Below are 19158 nucleotides of genomic sequence, written 5' to 3' on the forward strand. Positions count from 1 at the left end.
TGATGCATAGCAAAACGGAAGTCTCCAAGCGATGTGATAACGTGTGACTTCTCTTCCACAAGCGACACTTCAACCATCATAGCACCCTATGATCCTCTCTCCGTACTCCCATCCGAGTTATCGCCGAATTTTTCATTGAGAATGAACTGAGATTCCTCGAATCATGCGATGGGCAACGACTTTATCCCCGAATGGGCAAACCCCGACAGCTACTCCATTGGCGCGTTTAGCAACTTAACTCCGCATCGTGACGTTCGTAGTCAGCTTATTGCTCAGTAGGTAATCTAAAGGAATCGGGTTGTTGGGAAAGCGTCGAAGAAGTTGAGTGACGCGATAGTAATTCCATGGATTTTAGAATACAATGGAGGTGGACTCATCAGAATATCAATCTGAGCTTTGGGAGTCGTACAGAGAGAGGGGGGTTTAAATACTTCGATTGTCTCTCGAATGATCGAAGAAAAAGGTACAAATCATTCAAACACCTCCAGCAAAACAAAATGGTCAACGTCCTCATAATCGGAGCCACAGGCTACATAGGCCAAGCAATCTGCTCCTCCCTCATCCGCAGCGGCGACCACCGTGTCTTCGGGCTAGCAAGAACTCCTGCCAAGGCCAAAGAACTCGGAAAAGAAGAAGTAATTCCAATCCTAGGCTCTATTGCTGAGAACGCCGAACTCCTAAAAACCATCGACGCCGAGCACATCAACATCGTAGTCGACGCCGCCGGTGCGAATCAAGAATCACATGTTCTCCTCGAGGCTCTGAAGAAAATCGGCGCTGCTCGACTAGAAGCTGCGTCAAAATCTGGGATCACAATCCCTAAACTTGGATTTATCTATTGTTCTGGAACGTGGTTGCATGGAATTTCGAACAAGCCAGTTAATGACTTGATTCCTGTTGCAGCATTTAATTCTCCAAATGCCCCGGCGGAACTTACATCTTGGAGACCAGCGCTGGAGAATGCAATTCTGGCTGCGCGAGATGTGCTTGATGTTATCATTATCAGACCGGCACTAGTTTATGGAAGGTCTGGTGCTATTTGGTCGGCATTTTTTAACCCAATACTTGAGGCCGTAAAGAAGGATACAGATTCTGTGGCGATACCGTTGGATGCGAATAGCCGACCAGGTCTTGTACATGTTGATGATGTAGCTTCTGGGTTCCATGCTGCGGTTGAAAAGCTCCCGTTGATTTCTGGAACAGGCGTGTATCCTATCTTTGATCTGGTTACCAGTCAGGAAAGCATGAGAGATATCATCGAGTTTGCAGCCAAGGAGTTGGGATATAAGGGGAAAGTCGAGCTTGTCGGACCTGGTGAAGACTTATTTGCTAAAGCCATGTCTACGAGTATGAACGGAAGTTCTGGGAGGGCTAAGCAGCTTCTGGGTTGGGAACCCAAGAGAGTCAGTGGGTTCGTTCAGGGTATGGATGCTTTTGCGAAAGCTTTCATGGCTGCTTCTTAGATTCGAAGGTCTAATTCGAGAGAGGATTGATGATATTCTTGAGCTGGTGTATTTCGTTAAAATGAAATCCGCAAGGAAGTTTCGTTTTCTCATGACTCCGATGTGATTAATCACTATTGGTTGCACCGGCTGAAGATTTTTGTTTTAAAACATCTGCTTATGTTTACTTGTGTTATTGTTAGTTATCCAGTAAATAAAAGAAGATTATAGGCTTCTGCGAGGATATGAATATCTTACCTATGTTTTTCTAGTGATGAGAAGAGCCTATTTGGTGTTAACAAAATTAATTCCTCACTGAAGCTCGTGACACGGGCATGGAGCGTGTTACCAACTGACAACCAACACCATCACGTCACACACCCGCTGATTGTCAATGATGATCCATCAGATTAGAAACCATCACCACTCCGATTGCTTTCAACTCTCCAAAGATGGCCTTACCAATTAGACATTCAATGGGGTAGGTGGTATTCGTTCGATGATTGAAGAGGTCTATTTTGCTCCCTTTTCAGATTCCATGAACCCCTTTGGTATTCCGCGAGTGAGTTTTATGCAAGTTGCTGATAGCTGACAAAAAGAAGGAAGCGTCTCAGCGAGGGTGTGGAAGAGATCGATACTCAAAATGCGTCTGTCGGTGTCGAGGTCTCGACACATGGAACCCGCGCCGAAGGTTCTGCACGCAGAGCTTCAGATTCCGAAGAAGGGCTGGGCCACTCTATCCCTAAAAGCGTTGTCGAAGTTGAACCAGGAATCGGCAAAACGAAAACTATTCCTACGCAGTTTAACGGTGTGGTGGACAAGGACAGTACCCACGAAGCTGCAATTATAACGATGTCCGCTCAGGCTAAGACTCGGACTGGAACTGGGCCTGAGACTGAGACCCAGGCTTCTGAACGCAGAGATCGAGTATATGATGACCTCGGATATTTCGTTAGTCCCAGGGAGACTAACAACAAGGATGAAAACGATAAGACTGAGCAGTTTCTAAAGAGAGCCTTGTTGGCGTTACTGTGCTTGGTCCACTGATATATCACGAAGTGCTGCAACACTGGATGGTCTATAACAGTGAGTCTTGTCCTAGAAGAGTCGTCTTCTCAATACCACGCCAGTGTAGTTCAAGAAAATCATCCACTTACCTCGAGTAGTGACAGCCGCTCAGATTGAGGAGGTCAAAAAATATCCTGGAGTGGAATTTGTTGATAAGGATATTGCCTATGAACCTTCGGGCTTCTGAACCAACCCCAGCACAACACTTATCTGGGGCATCCATTTGGAGATTTGACCTTATCATTCGGCTGGAGAGAATCTCTGTATCTACCCTGAGTGCACGGGAATGGGAGGTCTTCAGGCTCATGGAGCTACGGAAGCTGGCAAGATTGATGTTCTCTGTTGTGAAGTCGACATGTTTCGTGGTTCCGATAACAGTATAGTTTTGAAGGGCGCTATTACGTCTAGTGTCGAGACCTGAGCACGTAGTCGCATATAGTTTGATATGAAGACGGAAATACTGTTGCGGCTAGAATGAAACGTGTAAAAGAAAGAGAAGAAGTCGAGACGTGAGGAAGTGACCGGAGATTACCGGGTACATCGGCCCGAACCCGAACCGTGACATTCACTAACATCTTCGCGTCGCGATCTGCTTTCCAGCTTCAACTACCCGAGACAAATCAGCAATGTGCAGTCCGCAGCCGCTTGTCTCAAGGTCAATTCAATTTTAATGAGCTTACAAGGACGAGCAGGACAGTCGTTCAACAGTCTCCCCCCGCTGTGGTTTTTGAGTCAACATTTTACCGGATAAAGAGATACTGTGTAAGGTTATCCTTTACATGAACGAAGCTCTTCAATCCTTTTCAGAAGTCAAGAGTAACTTGTTCACCGTTTGTTCCAAACCAGCGTGATAAACAGTCACTCAACTTGGGATTCTATTTCGCAAGGTGTTCAAACCAGCGCGTTCCTCAACCGCGCCTGAGATTTGAAATTGAGTTTGAGAGAGGCCCCCACATATGATCGAGTAATTTTATCTTTAAAAATAGGATATTTCGTGTCCTCATCCAGTAACTTTCAGGTATTTCATTGTTGTACGGTATAAATTGTCATTTCTCATAGTTACTGTCTCCACCAATGGCGCAAACCCAACATTCCACCAACGTTGGGTCACCAGCGAAACGGCAACTTCCAACATACTTCTACAGCTACAATTCTCGACGTGTAGCTTGGTCTACATCCATTTTTATTACAGCGATGAACAAATTCGAGGAAATAGTCGAAGGATCTGAGCCAGAGTAGGTAACAACAAGAAGCCTCTTGGAACTGAACAATATACCAATACTAGCCTCTAGAGCAGCAACCCAACAAGCGTTTACCAAACGCAGAGATCCGGCAGACGATGATCTTGGATACTTCGTCGCCCCGAAAGACCCGGATAATAGAGATGAGACCGACAAAATAGAAGAGTTCCTTCAACAGCTTACTGGCGTCACCGTATTTCCTACCACGATATACAGAGGTGTCTTTCAGTTCTGGATGGTCTATAACAGTGAGTGATATTTGCACTTTGTGTAAAATTCTCTCGTTAATTACAGCTTGTCATCTTCAATGTCAGTTGACTAACTTTTCATAGTGACAGCCGCACAGGTTGAGGAGGTCAGGAAGTATCCTGGTATTGGATCCGTAGATCAGGACATCGCATACAAGCCGTCCAAAAATCTAATGCAATTCTGATGCTACGATAACCCCCTCCACTCCCTTATCGGCAGCAACATCGCCTGGTGCTAAAGCAACGAGAGCGGATAGTTACACCACACAGTTGAAAGCAGTCACAAAGCTACTTTCAGTCAGTCAGCCAAGATCTGTCAATGCCACATTCTGTTGCAGCATTTATTATTTATATGATGTTTCCCGAGCTACGGCGCGAGAATTCAGATGGCTTGGCAGTTGTTTAATAGTAGTTGTTTGGTCAGTATACAAACCATGAATAAGTACGATGCCGTTAAACGTCGGTCAGCTTTCTCGCGAACAAGATCATCTGAGCTCATAATTACACTAACACTGCAGATCAACATGGGTTTTCTAATTACCCCGGATAAGTCGAAGTCAGTTGTACACGTGACAATATGCACACTCGTTCATTCACATTCTAGAAGCCATTCTAAAGATTGATCAGTCAACATGGCAACGCGTAGGCTTTGATTTGTTTTTAAACAATTGAGCAAGTACTTCGATGGATTGAAACGTTGCACATTCTCGGCCATACTAATTGCTGCACTAACGTCATCTGGCCGAAAAAAGTTAAAGTTTGGAGGGGGTTGCCCGATGCAACTTCCCCAGACATGTCACTCAGCGGGGTTCTGGCATGGATAGGCACATTCTAAGGAGGGGTAGCTTGCGCTTGTACCTGAACCACAAGCATCATCCGATGATTATATATTTATGGCAGTTCTAGAAAGAAACTATTCTAACGTTTCTACTTCTTCCTTCTTCCCTTTTGTTGTCGCTGCTCTGTCACGATGAAGTGCGTTTCATTGCCGTTGCTGGTGATTGCCTCTAGTCTATACGAGTCAGCACGGTCACAATGTCCAGATTACTCTCAATATTCTCAGCAGGTTCATCAACCACTGAGTACTGGCCGGTATCAGCTTTCATACATGAGGCCGTCGCCGGAATGTCGAACTTTCAACTCTTCTGTAGTGGAGGACACTATAACAAGTATGAAGTCCGTCATCAAGGATCCAGATTTATATCGAATTTTCGAGAACTCGTTCCCAAACACACTGGACACTGCTGTCAAATGGAGAGGGGTTGCAGCCAACAATTCAGCTGAAGAGCTTACCTTCTTGATCACAGGAGATATAAATGCCATGTGGTTGCGAGATTCGGCAAATCAAATGCAATCGTACCTCCCACTGGTGAAAGCGAATACATCGACAAACTCACTTGCATCTTTATATCGTGGTGTGATCAATCTCCAAGCGCGGTACATCTTAGAAGCTCCGTTCTGCAACTCCTTCCAACCGCCTGTTGAATCAGGAATTGGTCCCTCTCAGAACCAGCAAACACCCGACGAGTTTACCCCACCGGTATCAACGAAGATTGCTTTCGAATGTAAATATGAACTAGATTCTCTCGCAGCATTCTTGGAGATATCGACAAACTATTATGAGGCAACTGGGGACATTGAATTTTTCAGAAAATTCCAATGGGTGTCTGCGATCAACGCCATTATTTCGACAACCGAGAGTTTACTCATTGGAACATATGCTGCGAATGGTAGTGTGAATACTATTCCATACACGTGGGAACGTCAGACTACTTCTGCAACCGAAACTTTGGACAACGGTGGGAGAGGAAACCCGGTGCAGGATGGTACTGGGTTGATCCGGTCTGCTTTCCGGCCAAGTGATGATTCGTAAGTTTTTCATGCTTTTCTATTGTATTTAGCTGATCTTGAGTGCCAGAACCATCTATCAACTTTTCATACCAGCCAACATGATGTTCGCACGCTATCTTGATTCTGCTTCAGAAATCATGGCCAAGATTGGAAATCAAAGAAATACAGCAAATCACATGCACAACTTTGCTGGCAGAATCCGAGCTGCAATCACTCAATATGGCATCGTAACGCACCCGAAGTATGGACAGATTTATGCTTTTGAAGTTGATGGATATGGGTCTCGTAAGTCTGATAAGCTTGACTGTGGAAAACTGACTGCTAAGCAAGATCAGAAAACATCATGGACGACGCAAACATCCCCTCCCTCCTCTCCGCCCCCTTCTTCGGCTATCTCAACGTCTCAGACCCCGTCTACCAAAACACGCGCAAACTAATCCTCTCCAAAGACAACCCCTATTTCATGCGTGGCCCCGTCATCAACGCCGTCGGCGGTCCTCATGCCGGTCTCGGTCAGGCATGGCCAATGGCATCTATCATCCGCATTTTCACGTCCTCGTCGACCTCGGAAATTCAGACTGCGCTAAAGGAGATTGTGAGTTCGACGGATGGATTGGGGTTGATTCATGAGAGTGTTAATAGTTTTGATGCGCATAAGTGGACGAGACAGTGGTTTAGTTGGGCGAATGGGCTGCTTGGGCAGTGTTTGTTGGATTTGCAGGAGAGGGGGTTAGGTGGGGTGCTGGCTGCTAGTTATCAGTGAGACGACACTTGAGGTTGTTACTAGCTGATTTGTAAGATCACAGTTATTTCTCCAACGTTAAATACCGGTGTTTGTATGCAGAATCAGTAAGGTAGAGAATTTTGAGAAAGTGACTCTAGCTGATCTCTTCTCAACGAAATGACCAACACAACGTTGGTAAAAAGCCCTTCAACAAAGACACTTATCTTAAAGTGTCCAATTAGAGACACTAGCAAGCGAGCTACACTAGGTCATGATGGGAACTAGCCAAGAGAAAAATCAAATGTCATACAATTCGAATTTCCAATCTAACCTCGAGGCGAGAATCGACTATCTACTCAGATAAATGATCCTTTAGCTTCGGGTAAGTAGATCAGTTTTAGGAGAGAAAAGGGGTGACTTGTAGCGAAAGTCCTTTGATCGAGGTTCTAATTTTAAAGAAAAGAGCACATGGAGTCAAAGATAAGACCATGGAAGTATATGAGAATAAAGTGTTTGTCTACTTAGGGGAACAAATTAACGAGATGTTCTTGGGAATGTGAGTGAAGGAGTGGAGTGTTTGTTGCCGAATCTAGTGTTGCTGCCGAATTCACTATAGCAAGTATTTAAAACTTAAAAGAACGTGTTCTTAATTAGAAACATACTTTTGATTCTAAGATGCCAGTAAGGGAACTTAAAGAATAACGATTGAGGTTTAATTTTGTTTATTCTGCGACGGATATGTTTTCAGCTCGATGAAAAGTAGCGTATTTACAATCAATAAATTTTGAGAAACAGTTGGTTTTATAACACTCTTGCTATTGTGTACAACTAAATTTATTTTTGATAGTTAAAGGAATTCACTGCTCAGGTAGAACATGTCCAAATAAATACCATCCACTCCTAGCAGTCTTTTGGACAAGTTCAAGAGTGCATTTATGTAAATAACGTTTGATTTCCTAAAGTTCCGTCAAGAACACTACCAGTTCCATATCAGATTATGTATAAGATAACGGAAATTTCATTAATTACTACTTAATCCTTCCTTCAGCTAAAACGTAAACGGATTTACTATTCACATTTTGGTACTATTGAGGATGTTATATTCCCAGAACATACTTCCAATCTATCAGATGATGAACATAGATTTGTAATGAAATACTAAACGACTTTCGGGTTTCTATTGGACAACTTGACTGCAACTTGACTGAAGACTTTACAATTGTCCTCCACTGAAGTTGGTTATAGTGCCAAATCTCAAATTAGTCATGCAATTCTATCCAAAACCCGCTTTCCAGTGATACCTCACCTTCTTCTTCTCGACGGACCCCCAAGACTGAGCTTGCTTGTAATTTGATGAACTACGTGATTTAATTTTTTTGGATTCTAGTGTCCAGTTCCATAATTTCTCAATATTAAAAAGATACAGCTGACACACCCTAATTTACTAGTTGTAAATTTTTGCGTCCTCTTAGACGAATGTCCTAAGGGTTACTTTTGAGTTTCTCGGGTTTTTTCTACTTCGTACTTGGATGTGAGCTTTTAAGAGAAGTAACTATGTAAAAAGAGAAATAGGCTTGTGACCGAGTGCATGATCGTTTTATCATCAAACGAGATGTTTCCCACTTTGAAATTTAGCGGAGAGAGTTGATCTAACACGTAGTATTGTTATCAAATAGCAATCTCTATTGCCACTAAGCTCTCCCAACCTATTGTTCAACCCTTCTATTCCATCTCCCGTCACTCTACACCAAAACCCCATAAAGCCATTTCTCACAAAAACATCATACTTCAAGTTTAACCTCAGAATTCTACCTCAGCCTCAAACTTTTCAAGAATAAAACACCAACCCCGACCTTTTCCAAAATTTCATGCAAGAAGGCTATATAAGTCCTTCGATTAGATACTAGCAACGCCATTCAAATCGCAAGTTTTATCCTTATAATGGTTTTCGGGTATGAGTGGTATCAGTTAGGGGAATAGACATGATTGCGGTAAAAGTGAAGGCATACAGATCCTGTGGATCTGTGTTTAGGTAGAGACTGAGGTGAATAAATCTTCGACTGCTATATATAAATAAACAACTAAAAAGTTATCTGCTGCCGAAACCTTCAGTGTCACCGATTCCCACCTCCTCACTTTAATTTCCCAATTTCCCAATCCAACATCCTATCCCTCCCTCTCCCTCTCACTCTCCTCCCAAAACCATCCTACCCACAATAAAACCACTCAAACGACTGCCCGCTTCAACAAATCTCACACTCCACATACTTGCGAAATTAAGCGAGTATGTCTGCCGATTTGAAGAGCCGTGTGTGTAGTATTTAAGCAACAGTCCCATGTAAATAGTAATTTTTTACTTCTCAAGTTCTCACTAGATAACTATCTAAGAAATAAGAGCTTATTATTAATATCAATTGCAGAGCTATTTTAAACATTATCAAAGAGAATAAGCCGGATTATATTTACTAAAAGAATAATTGTAGTTAAGTTCTCAAAACTTAATACCTACAATTCCAAATTCTAAGAAAATCAAACTATCGTACCGAGTTTCACTACTCCCACAAATACACCTACACCAACCATCCCACCAAAATAATTCCTACCGCGTATCCCCTTCGTGAAAAATACCATGGCCTACAAACAAGACCAACCCAAAAACCAACCAACAACCCTCCATCCCCAGTATTCTCCCTCAATTCCCTTACTCCCTGCTCCCCTCCAGACCAGCTATAACATCCCACTAGACACTAGCACAAACACTCTTCATCATTCGACTTCGAAATGACGCCGTAACCGCTGTCTCGTGTCGGCGCGAAGTTGATACCCAGTAATAACGGTCTCAGTACAAGTCCAGACGTGCAGTTTCGATTATCAGATAACTAAAGTAGAGGAACAACATTCTAGGCTTTCCATACGAATCAACCCCCCAAAAGAATAATCTACCGCCAAAATAAAACTCACCACCGATGTCACACACCCCATTTTCAAAATGCCCAGTTTTCAATTCCCATTTCCCCCTTCCACCCACCCCAGCACAGGTGCGCCCTCGCCCCAAAAACCATCTTGTTGAGATACCGCTACGCTTCTAACAACAACTTGCTCGTTCACACGTCTAACCATCCATTTCAACATCTTGATCCTCGGGATCACACATCTCTCCCACTTCCCCGAAATTTATCTTACCAGCCTAACAAGTGCCCGCTTCAACGAATCTGATCTCGGGTTGGGAAAATCCTGTAGTATTTTGTGCATAGAGTCGTGGTCGTGGTACCATGACGAGTTATAAGGGAGTTGTGCTGGAAGGGAGTTGTGGGACGGAGTTGGAAAGAGGAGAAGATTGAGGCAGATCTCTAGAGTCTCAGAGTTATCACAGGGGATTGCAATGAAGCTTCTTTTCACCTAGGCTCATCTTGAGTTTGTAAATAAAGGGAAGAAAGTGAAAGGCAAGCGTGAAGGAGGAGTTGCATGGACTCTAGGTTTTGGGACGAGAAAGCATCCAATAGAATGTAATAAACTTTCGAGATTCTGACTATGTTTCAGATGTTTGAATGTTTCTCTCAAGGGAAGAATGAACAAGAATAAGAGTCAATGAATCTAAATTGGAAGAAATGTTTGACGAGAAGAATTGCAAGATGAAAATTAGATATTGCAGACTTGAATGGGAGAAAAGACAGGCGAATTCTGTATTCACCTTCGGAATGTATTGCTCTTGAAGACAGCAACCTTCCCCAAAACTTACTACTATATACTCCTCTAAAATTCGACTCCAAAACACGTAAGGCAAAACTCAAGAACACCACAAAGACCAACTACTCGCTTCTCTTAAACCTCTCCTACTCACCTTCCAAACCCAAAAACCAACACCAAACGGAAATCACCACAAACAGAAATCCAAAAATCGTGAACACAACACTCTATCCTAGCTCAAAAATACTCAAACACAGCATGACCCGACCCGAATCCTGACTCGGCAACCGTACCACCACCTGTCCGTATCACCACTCAATCTCGAGTACGAGGGACCTTACATACGTCCAGCGACACAACCGGGAGGCGGGAGCAGGATAAATTGACGGGAAGAGACTTCTTGACACTTACATAATGCTGTGAAGGATGCGGTGTATGGATGTGGAGTATTGAAATGTATGTATGTATGAAAATAACTTCACTCATCCCATTTGGAGATGAGGCTGAGAACATCAAGCTGAAAAGATAGGGATACGGGAGGGGATGTCTCGAACGACCAGTCTGTCTTCCACACGTGGGGAGGTGGTGCAATGGCAGATTGTGTTACATTCATTCAAGAATCTATAGCAACTTCGGAAGTTGGATGACGGTTGATTCATGTGGGTAGTTGTTTCCTCGAGCCGCAGGAGAACTTTTGTTCTATTCTCACCGTGCGAGGACATAAGAGAACTCCAAATCCTATTGCCGAGACGGGATACTCGGATTGGAAGTCGCTTTCCTGGTCACCCATATTATTATCTTGACGATAATAATAAAGAGACACGCACGTTTCCGAATTTCTCATCTAACACCCGAATCTCGTGCTTGTCACTTGACACCTGCCAGGAAGAACAACTGCAATCCGAATTGTAAAATGACAACAAATCAATAATGCTCTGGCTCAACGGGGAATATCAAGACATAACACGTGATGCTGATCGCCTGCCATGTCCCAAAAAGGAAGTCGACGACGTTTCGAAACGAGCTGAAAAAACAGACGCCATCCAAAGAGAAGCTCCAACGACGAAATGAAGATAGGAGAATTATTCTCTACAGAAACGCGAGAAGGTATGCAAATGTAACTCTGCAAGTTGGCATAATTTCCTTCATGATCTCGAGCCTCCTCTTCACCTATTCAACAGGCCATATTCCAACACTCGAAGCACTTAATTCTGTACCTCGGTGCAGCTCACCTATACTATACGTACCGGGGCATTTCCAAAAATAAGATGATGTCTCGACGCCACTGCCTTACCCCAACCTTGTCGCTCCATCTTGCGTGCTGTCAAAGACACGGGCGTTGCCATTGGTGGTTATAAGATGCACGCGTTAGCTCGGAATGGAAATATGCGGGAGGCGCTTTCTCTTGAAATTGAGATCCAGAGGTTCGAGACTGTCGTCATATCAGAAGAGTGGTGGTTGCAGACGACGGGAGAGGAAACCCGGGTTTTGGAATCTCGTGTGCGCTTGTCGTCCGTAAATACCACACTACTCGCTGCGATGTAACAACAGCACGATAGCTTGGGAGGAGGTTGAAGATGAAGAAAATGTTGTAGCTTCTGTACATCGTCTCGTAATCTTTTCGTGGAGATGAACAAATCGAGAAGTGTAAGATACTTGCTCGGACCCAAGGGTCGTTCCCCGTGTAACCAGTTACCCCGACCATTGTTGTTCGGATTGTTGTCCGTCTTTGTTTTCTGCACCGAAAAAGCTTAATAAGTCGTGTCAAGCTCGTGAACTCCGGGCCTCCAATTGGGTGCACAAACGCGTCTTCCCACACGCGACCCGAGTCCATCAACACAAATAAATTGCTTCCCCTCACGCGAATCCATGCTGCTTAGCACGATACCACCAGAAGATCGGTGGTGATCGGATTATAGGCGCGCCCTGCAAGGTAAATCTCATGCCGCAACCCTGGATCCGATCATCAGAAATGCCATGTCAATAAATTCAGAAATCTTGTTATTTGAGGGGAGACATGTCCGTATCTGGAGATTGATGCTTTTCTTTTGAGCGGGTTGCAAGGCCTAGGAGCTGAGTTGTCAAAATCGGAGTTGATACCAGATGGGCGGGAATTGAGAAATGGAGGCCACATCCATGCATGGAGGACATCCTTCACCTCGCCTTCACCGTCACGCCAATTCATGTCATCTTGTTTCGCGGTGATATTACCCCTCATGTTGCTATTACTTCTTCGTCAAAGCTTCTTGACCGTTGGCGAATAGACTGTACCAGATCTCGGAAGATTACTTGTGGAGGTCAGAGCGACTCCAGCGAGAGACACCGAATGAGAAACCGAACAACACGTTTCTCTCTTCAATTCATACTTCGTAATCATTCATAAGCCGAAAGCTGAAAGATAACAGTGGCGTCGTAATCTTCCATACCGAAGCTGCTTCCTGGTCATCTTTCCTTATTACCATTTCGCTATGCGGCAAGGAGCAGGGAAACTTGCATTAGACGTTTGGAGAGTGACCGTCTCATCCGCGTGATTGGGCCATGCAAAGACATATCCGCCCGAGCGACAACAATGTTGGGGTCTTCGGACGGAGACCTGCCTCGTGAATGAGAAAAATAAACAAAGAGCGTGCGAGTCGAAATGACAACACTCGTTTGCTGGTGACAGTCTTGACAGTCTCTTGACTTGGTGGCAACAATTTGTGCCGCGATAGACCATGTAGAAACTCAATCTAGGCTTTAAAACCCTCGCCAATTTTGATCGTCCATGACTAAATGGGAAAAAGAAAATAATCTCAGGGTTCTGGATGAGAATTGAGTGGATTGTAAACTGATATTCACGGAGGGGTGACCAGTAAGAGAATGAATTTGAAAGGACTTGCATAGAAGCAGTCTAATTGAAGTTATCGAAACCTTATTGTTGGAACTGTGCCGTTTGCAGGCTATCATATGTGTCGTTTGTAGGCGAGTCGCCGTCACTTTATATGTACAAATGACGAAAAGCTGCAATGCCGCAAAGGCTGCTCAAACGTGAAGCAATTCCTTGCTTATTTCTTCGCTTCGACTATGTTTGAAACAGAATGCAGTTTCCGTATGACTGTATCATCAATCAGAGTTTTCGCATCGGAGTGTAACGCCCCGCGACTAGCTGAGTTGAATCCACGCCGTCGGCACCACAATCACTGATTCTGATTTATCGTTTGGACCCTTCAACAGCCTACCTACTAGAACCCGGACTTAGTAAGTTGTTTTGCGGATATGGCCTGGCGGGAACCAGAACTGGTGACACGGCAGCTGGCGATATTGGTGGTGGTAGTGAGAAAGCTAATGAGAAGGGTCGCTGTCACAACAGCACGCGGGACGCTGTGATCTAGGTGAAAGCGCTGGGTAACATGGAGACGCTGCCCAGGTGGCATTTTTGGTTACTTATGTCGTCGTCAATCAATTCTTGTTCTCGTACCTGCGTTGTTGCAGCTTGCAGGTTGGCAAATTCGAGTTTGCTTGTCCAGTGGAATCTGTCAAGTCAATTCCGCTGGCGGCTACTGAAGTCCGGATGAGCTGTGCAATGTATGATACCGTGTCTGTACAGTGACAAACCCGCTTGTTTTTCTGGCCGTATGCAGAGTAAACGCCTTTTTGGATGGCAAATGGGGAGAGCGTAGAAAGGTGGCCAGGCTGTAGGATCATAAGATGTCTCTCGCTGGAGAGAGATACGTACAAGGTCCCCTCTTCTTACGGAGGTACAGGTGCTCGCTAGCTGTATTGTACCTAGGTACATTGGCGTATATCCTCATTTGAGTGACCTAAGTATTTAGTACTGCTAAGATGTTAACCACTTACCATTTTTGCCGTTCTCCCACGTGTGTTATCAGTATAGTTGAAGTCTTGCGGCTATCCTTCCTCTTCTCAGCACAGCTAGTCGAAGCCGTCGCCTTTGCTTCTCTCAGCTCATACGAGGCGGGCAACCCAGTCGCGGGTTTGCATCATCTGCAGCTCCTTTTGGTCTCACCTCATCGGATGGTGGAGGAGACTTGAGCAGCAGCGGCGGAGAGCAGGAGCAGCCAGCAGATCGCCAACAGCGTCGCCGAGACAGACATCTGATAGAACAAAACGAGAGCAAATCTCTGTACCGTCGCAGGTAGTTCCTTGTAGTGCAGTCGCTGGCGTCGCTGGCGCGTGGGAACGAAGCGCTTTTACCGTTTTCCGTTTGGCGTTGAGTTGGTAGGTAATTTCTCAGTCGGCTGCTGCTGCTGCTGCTTGCTGTTTGGGTGCCAGCCCCAGCGGAGGTCGGGTGGAGAGGTCGACCAGACCTGACATCCCTTGCGCCAGCAAAGGGCTCCTGGCACCGCCAGTAGGTGTTTAGACAGGGTGCTGTAGCCATACAAAGGCCTTCGAGCCGCACCAGACTGCGACCACCGTCCGTCAAACCAACCAGTTCTGCCATCTGGGAGACTCCTCCGTCTTCGCGTGCTGCCCGTAATTCTTGCGAAGCCGTCTTCCTTGTGCGAGTAGTGTCGTGCCTTGGTTTGGTGCAGAGTTGGCGCAGACTAAGTCGCAGTTGGAAGCAGAAGCTTCGTGCTCGCAGCGCCGCAGTGCCTCTAGTCGGCCCACTCTTCTTACAGCCAAGTCCCCCTCGGTCCACCAATTGCAGCGTGGTCTCGCGCTTGCGCTTGTCGCCCTCACAGCAACCGGCAGAAACGTCCCTTCCAGTGCCAGTCAGTCAGTGCCTGTGCCTGTGCCCAATTCCAATTCCCCTCATCCTCTTCCAGACCCAACCAGCGACCTTCTTCCTCTTCCATCTCCAAAATATACTCATCATTTGGATTTGGAGATCCAACCTCAGTCGCGCTGGCCGACCACCACACTCATTTCTGGAGCCCGGCGAGGCCTTTTGGTAAAGCTTCGAGAGCGCCGTTTACGTTCAGACGGCCGTCGACCACCTTCATTTCTACAGCTGGACGAGGGCTTTTGGGAAAGATCCGAGAACGACGTTTACGATTATTAACGATCTGGGGCCGCCATAGCATGCGTACGCGAAATGCTCCTCTAAATGCCACACCTAACAATTCCCAACTCAAGATTAACGGCCGGGCAGAGAACAAGCGTCTTCCAATCTACGAGATGATGGGAAGTGGAGCTTTCTCGGAAGGGCACGACATGATCGTGGAGGAGGAGGAGGAGGTCATGTCAACACCACTGAAGGGCCCTCCCCTGACGAAGACAACGACAGACGATGGGCACCAGACCCCTGTTCGTCCAAGCACAACAGAATCTGCATTTTTGTCTTCTCCGCCGAGTTTTTGCCTGGCCACGAAAGAATTCAGTCGGAGCTCCCTCGACGACGAAGAGGAGGATGAGGATTGGGGCATGGATTGGACGCAGGACGACGATAACACGGATGCGGACACACAGCTGTCACCGCCCACGAGCTCGCTCAATTCGCGTCGGGTTAGCTCCAGTTTTAGAGCGGCTCTGGCAGAAGTGACAAACTCAAACGGGAATTCACCTTCGAGTTTCGAACGGCCCAAGAGCAATCTTTTCGACTGGTCAGAACCGCTGTCCGCAGAAAAACTCGACTCAATGGGTAACTCGCCGAGACCAAAAACAGCACATGTCAAGCATATGACGGATGGGAGAGGCGGACGTGCAGTGATCAGAAGGAATCATGTTCGGAGCCAGAGTGTGCCTGTGGTGCCCGATATGGCACGCCAGCGCGATCAGTCGAAATTAACGCCCAAGTTCGGTACCTGGGGACTGGGAGCAAAAGGAGTGAGTGAAGACTGGGATAACGATTTTGATTTCGACAACGGCGACGTAGACGAGGAACAAGATGTTCCGTTGGAGAACAGCGGGATGCTTATCCCACAAACAATCCAGGCGAGTCAGGCAAGTGTGGTAGGCCATGTTGGACAGATCCGCGAGGTATGTTTGTTAGTAGAGGATCTGAAGCGGTTACGGCTGCTCGCAAAAGAGAAGGGTTTATTAAATGGCGTATCGGCGCCGCTATGGAAAGAAGCTGAAGGTATCATTGCCCTCGCAGCTCCAGATGAAGAAGAACAACCATTATCAATACCAGATTCACCGTCAGCAATCGAATTTAATCTAGAGACGTCGGACGACAAGCCATATGAAATACCAGAGGACGAAGGGGGACCTCCAAACCAGAAGAGGGCACTGGAAGAGTCGAACGGCAACGGACGGCCAGGTGGATTTGCATATAGTAGCAAGACTGTTCGGAGGAGATCAATATTTTCACCAGACGATGATATATTTGGAGCAGGTCTCGGTACTTCTCCCAACGAAAATTTACTCCCTCCGCCAATGTCGCCACGGCCGTCGAGTATCAAGAGTTCGTCAGAGGTTGCTAGATCTGTTATGGAGACCATGCACCAACATCGTGCGATTTCGGATCCTATGCTAAAGGAAATGTCAGCTCAATCAGCCAACAAGATGCCTTTCGACACAACAAGTTTACGGGATCTTGTTCACCGAGCCAACGTATTAAGTAGGACTTTGGGCGAGGTAATTCGAAAATCCGACGGAACGTCAGACAGCCCAGAGGTCAGTCCACATCGCGATTCGAGTCCAGCCTTTACTCGTGTTTTCACCGATCCAATGGCGCAACCACCAAAACATCTACCAAGGAGTCAAAGCAACAACTCAATATTAAGCAACACATTAGATGCTTCACCGACGCGAAATCTAGGGTCTCGAATGCATATGTTGACCGCCGCGTGAGCGCGAGCTGCAGTTTTACAGTAATAGTGCGAACACTCAGTTCTTGTACATTTTATGGAATCCAAGCGATTCATCTATTCATTTCCTGCATAGCGATGGTACCTTATTTCGGCAATCGGCATCAAGCTCCTTTTTTCGAAGATGTGTTTACGTTCCGCCCTCGCGTCTTCCCCCGCATAAAGTGGATGGTTCGGCCTCTCAGCGATCGTTTCGTACTGGTTTGGCAAAACAAAAAGAAACATTCCCTCTCCCAAAATTGGCGATCAATGTTTGGGGCATCACTAGTCACATTATTTTACGGACGGACGAAATGAGGTAGATCTGCAAAGCGACTACGCTTAATGTTTGCACGATCGATTCTCGCCTTTTCGACCTCTGCCTTTTGACATGCCATCAAAAACCTCAAATCTCGGCTGCCAAAAGGGAACATTTTTTCTGCCCTTTTTTTTCCTCGGTTTTTGTCTAGTATAGAAGGAGGTGGGCAATAAAGAACGAATCGTCTGTTTATGGGGTGGTGGAAACCTTACTTTTTTGTGTTGTGTGTGTGTTTTCTTTTTTGGCAACTCTCTCTTGCAGTTGGTCAGAGGAAGGGTTTTCCTGTCTGCTCGGGCGAAGAGGGGAAGAGGGGGTTGATTGTGTCTACAACTGGATTAAAGAGAGTACAACTGGATTTTTTTGCATGCGATGGAGTTTTGTAGTCTTTTTTGTGGTTTGCCCTGGATAGGGGGTTTTTTGGTTTCGATTAAAAAGGATGGGCGATGAATAAGACAGATGGAGGTATGGGGGTAGGAGATGAGAGCGGAAAGGGATGGAATGAGTTGGCTGGATGGATGGAAGAGATTAGATCCATGATGTTATGCTGAATGGAATATACGAAATATGGCCGATGAACTTTTGTGTGTCTTTTCTTTGTGACTGACAACAACACGAGCTTCCGTTAGAGGAGCTTTTGACTGCTTGTGAGAAATGGATGTGGTGAGGTTTGAACTTTGGCACCCTTGACGGGAATTATGGATATGGACTCGAACAATGAATGGACTGCTTGACGGCGTGTATTCTGGGAACCGAGCATTCTTGATATTCATTTTCACCATGAACAGGAATAGGAAAAAGCAATGTATTTTGAAGTTTAGGTTTTGGTTTGCTGATGAAAAGCTTTAACTCTAAGAGGGGCGAGAACGCGTTGTATATTGCCTCACGCCTTAAGTTTGAAATCTTTTGGAAGTTATAGCTCATCGCTGGTAGGTTATGAGTAGTATATCTGTTTTCTCCTTGACTTATGAACATGAGGAAATAAGTCTCTGATAATTCTCTGACAATTCTTCTTTTATCCACCTTTTATTTTTCATCACATAACTCATGATTCTTCCAACACTTTAACAGCGTCATAACTTTCAAATGTCATTACCACATGATTACACTTCGGCAGAGCTCGCCAATCAATCTATCCTCACTCCTCCAATGCATCTTTACCCACCAAACCCTCCATACTCCTAACAACAGCCCCAACAAACTCCTCAAACCCCTCAAAAACCTCATACCCCAACCTCCCACACATCACCTGCACATTCCCCCTATAATAGTACCCCTCGGGACAACAAACCACCACCCTCTTCTTCATCCCCAGCGCAAACCCCATTTCCATCAGCGAAATCGGTGCGCTGGTAAGTGATCCAAAATTCACAACCACCAAGTCAGCTCGCTCTAGACATTCCAGCTCCCAAGACGTCTGCTCGACGAATTTGGGATCCGACGGGCTGTTCTTCCACGTGCTGTCCCAGTCCCGGCGGAGAGGGTTGAGAATGGTGATTGGGAGATGGGAGAGCGCTGTTGTGAGGTGATTGCGCCAGCAGGCGTCGGGGTGGGATATGTAGCCTGAGAGAAAGATGGTCGGGGTTTGGGTTATGCTTGTGAGGGGGGTGGGTGCTTGGATTGTGGTTGCCTTGGGTGGAATGTTGGGAGGTATTGTGCTTGACATTGCTTTTGTTGTGTTATTTGAAAAAGTTGGAAGAAGAGAGTTTCATTGTATGCATCTTACAATAAGTGTTGAAGGAAGTACTACGAGGCTTCTAATGTTGCGAGGTGATGCTGCCTTCAAGCGAAGATGTCTGCGCCCCACTTCTGGGGTCCTAAGGTGACATCTCAGCCGTCACAAAAGGTTC

At 45.8% G+C, this 19158-nt stretch overlaps 6 protein-coding genes across 6 annotated transcripts; 5 read left to right on the top strand and 1 right to left on the bottom strand.

Annotated features, from left to right (window-relative positions):
- Positions 1-497: 497 nt before the first annotated feature.
- Positions 498-1463, top strand: GLAREA_00062 (NAD(P)-binding Rossmann-fold containing protein; the record flags this gene model as incomplete). Its single annotated transcript, XM_008084822.1, has 1 exon — positions 498-1463. One exon carries the CDS (start codon positions 498-500, stop codon positions 1461-1463), a length of 966 nt encoding a protein of 321 aa, XP_008083013.1.
- A 431-nt stretch (positions 1464-1894) lies between these two features.
- On the top strand, positions 1895-2489 carry GLAREA_00063 (uncharacterized protein; the record flags this gene model as incomplete). The annotated part of the gene is made up of 2 exons (XM_008084823.1): positions 1895-1923; positions 2045-2489. The coding sequence occupies 2 exons, from the start codon at positions 1895-1897 to the stop codon at positions 2487-2489; spliced, it is 474 nt and encodes a 157-aa protein (XP_008083014.1).
- A 1095-nt stretch (positions 2490-3584) lies between these two features.
- GLAREA_00064 (uncharacterized protein) lies at positions 3585-4184 on the top strand (the record flags this gene model as incomplete). The annotated part of the gene is made up of 3 exons (XM_008084824.1): positions 3585-3745; positions 3803-3999; positions 4084-4184. 3 exons carry the CDS (start codon positions 3585-3587, stop codon positions 4182-4184), a joined length of 459 nt encoding a protein of 152 aa, XP_008083015.1.
- A 785-nt stretch (positions 4185-4969) lies between these two features.
- Positions 4970-6613, top strand: GLAREA_00065 (Six-hairpin glycosidase; the record flags this gene model as incomplete). The annotated part of the gene is made up of 3 exons (XM_008084825.1): positions 4970-5868; positions 5918-6135; positions 6186-6613. 3 exons carry the CDS (start codon positions 4970-4972, stop codon positions 6611-6613), a joined length of 1545 nt encoding a protein of 514 aa, XP_008083016.1.
- Positions 6614-15283: 8670 nt separating this feature from the next.
- Positions 15284-16996, top strand: GLAREA_00066 (uncharacterized protein; the record flags this gene model as incomplete). The annotated part of the gene is made up of 1 exon (XM_008084826.1): positions 15284-16996. One exon carries the CDS (start codon positions 15284-15286, stop codon positions 16994-16996), a length of 1713 nt encoding a protein of 570 aa, XP_008083017.1.
- Positions 16997-18446: 1450 nt separating this feature from the next.
- GLAREA_00067 (uncharacterized protein) lies at positions 18447-18974 on the bottom strand (the record flags this gene model as incomplete). The annotated part of the gene is made up of 1 exon (XM_008084827.1): positions 18447-18974. The coding sequence occupies one exon, from the start codon at positions 18972-18974 to the stop codon at positions 18447-18449; it is 528 nt and encodes a 175-aa protein (XP_008083018.1).
- Between the last annotated feature and the right edge of the window lie 184 nt (positions 18975-19158).

Source organism: Glarea lozoyensis (genome assembly GCF_000409485.1).
Source record: "Glarea lozoyensis ATCC 20868 chromosome Unknown GLAREA3, whole genome shotgun sequence".
Taxonomy (NCBI): domain Eukaryota; kingdom Fungi; phylum Ascomycota; class Leotiomycetes; order Helotiales; family Helotiaceae; genus Glarea; species Glarea lozoyensis.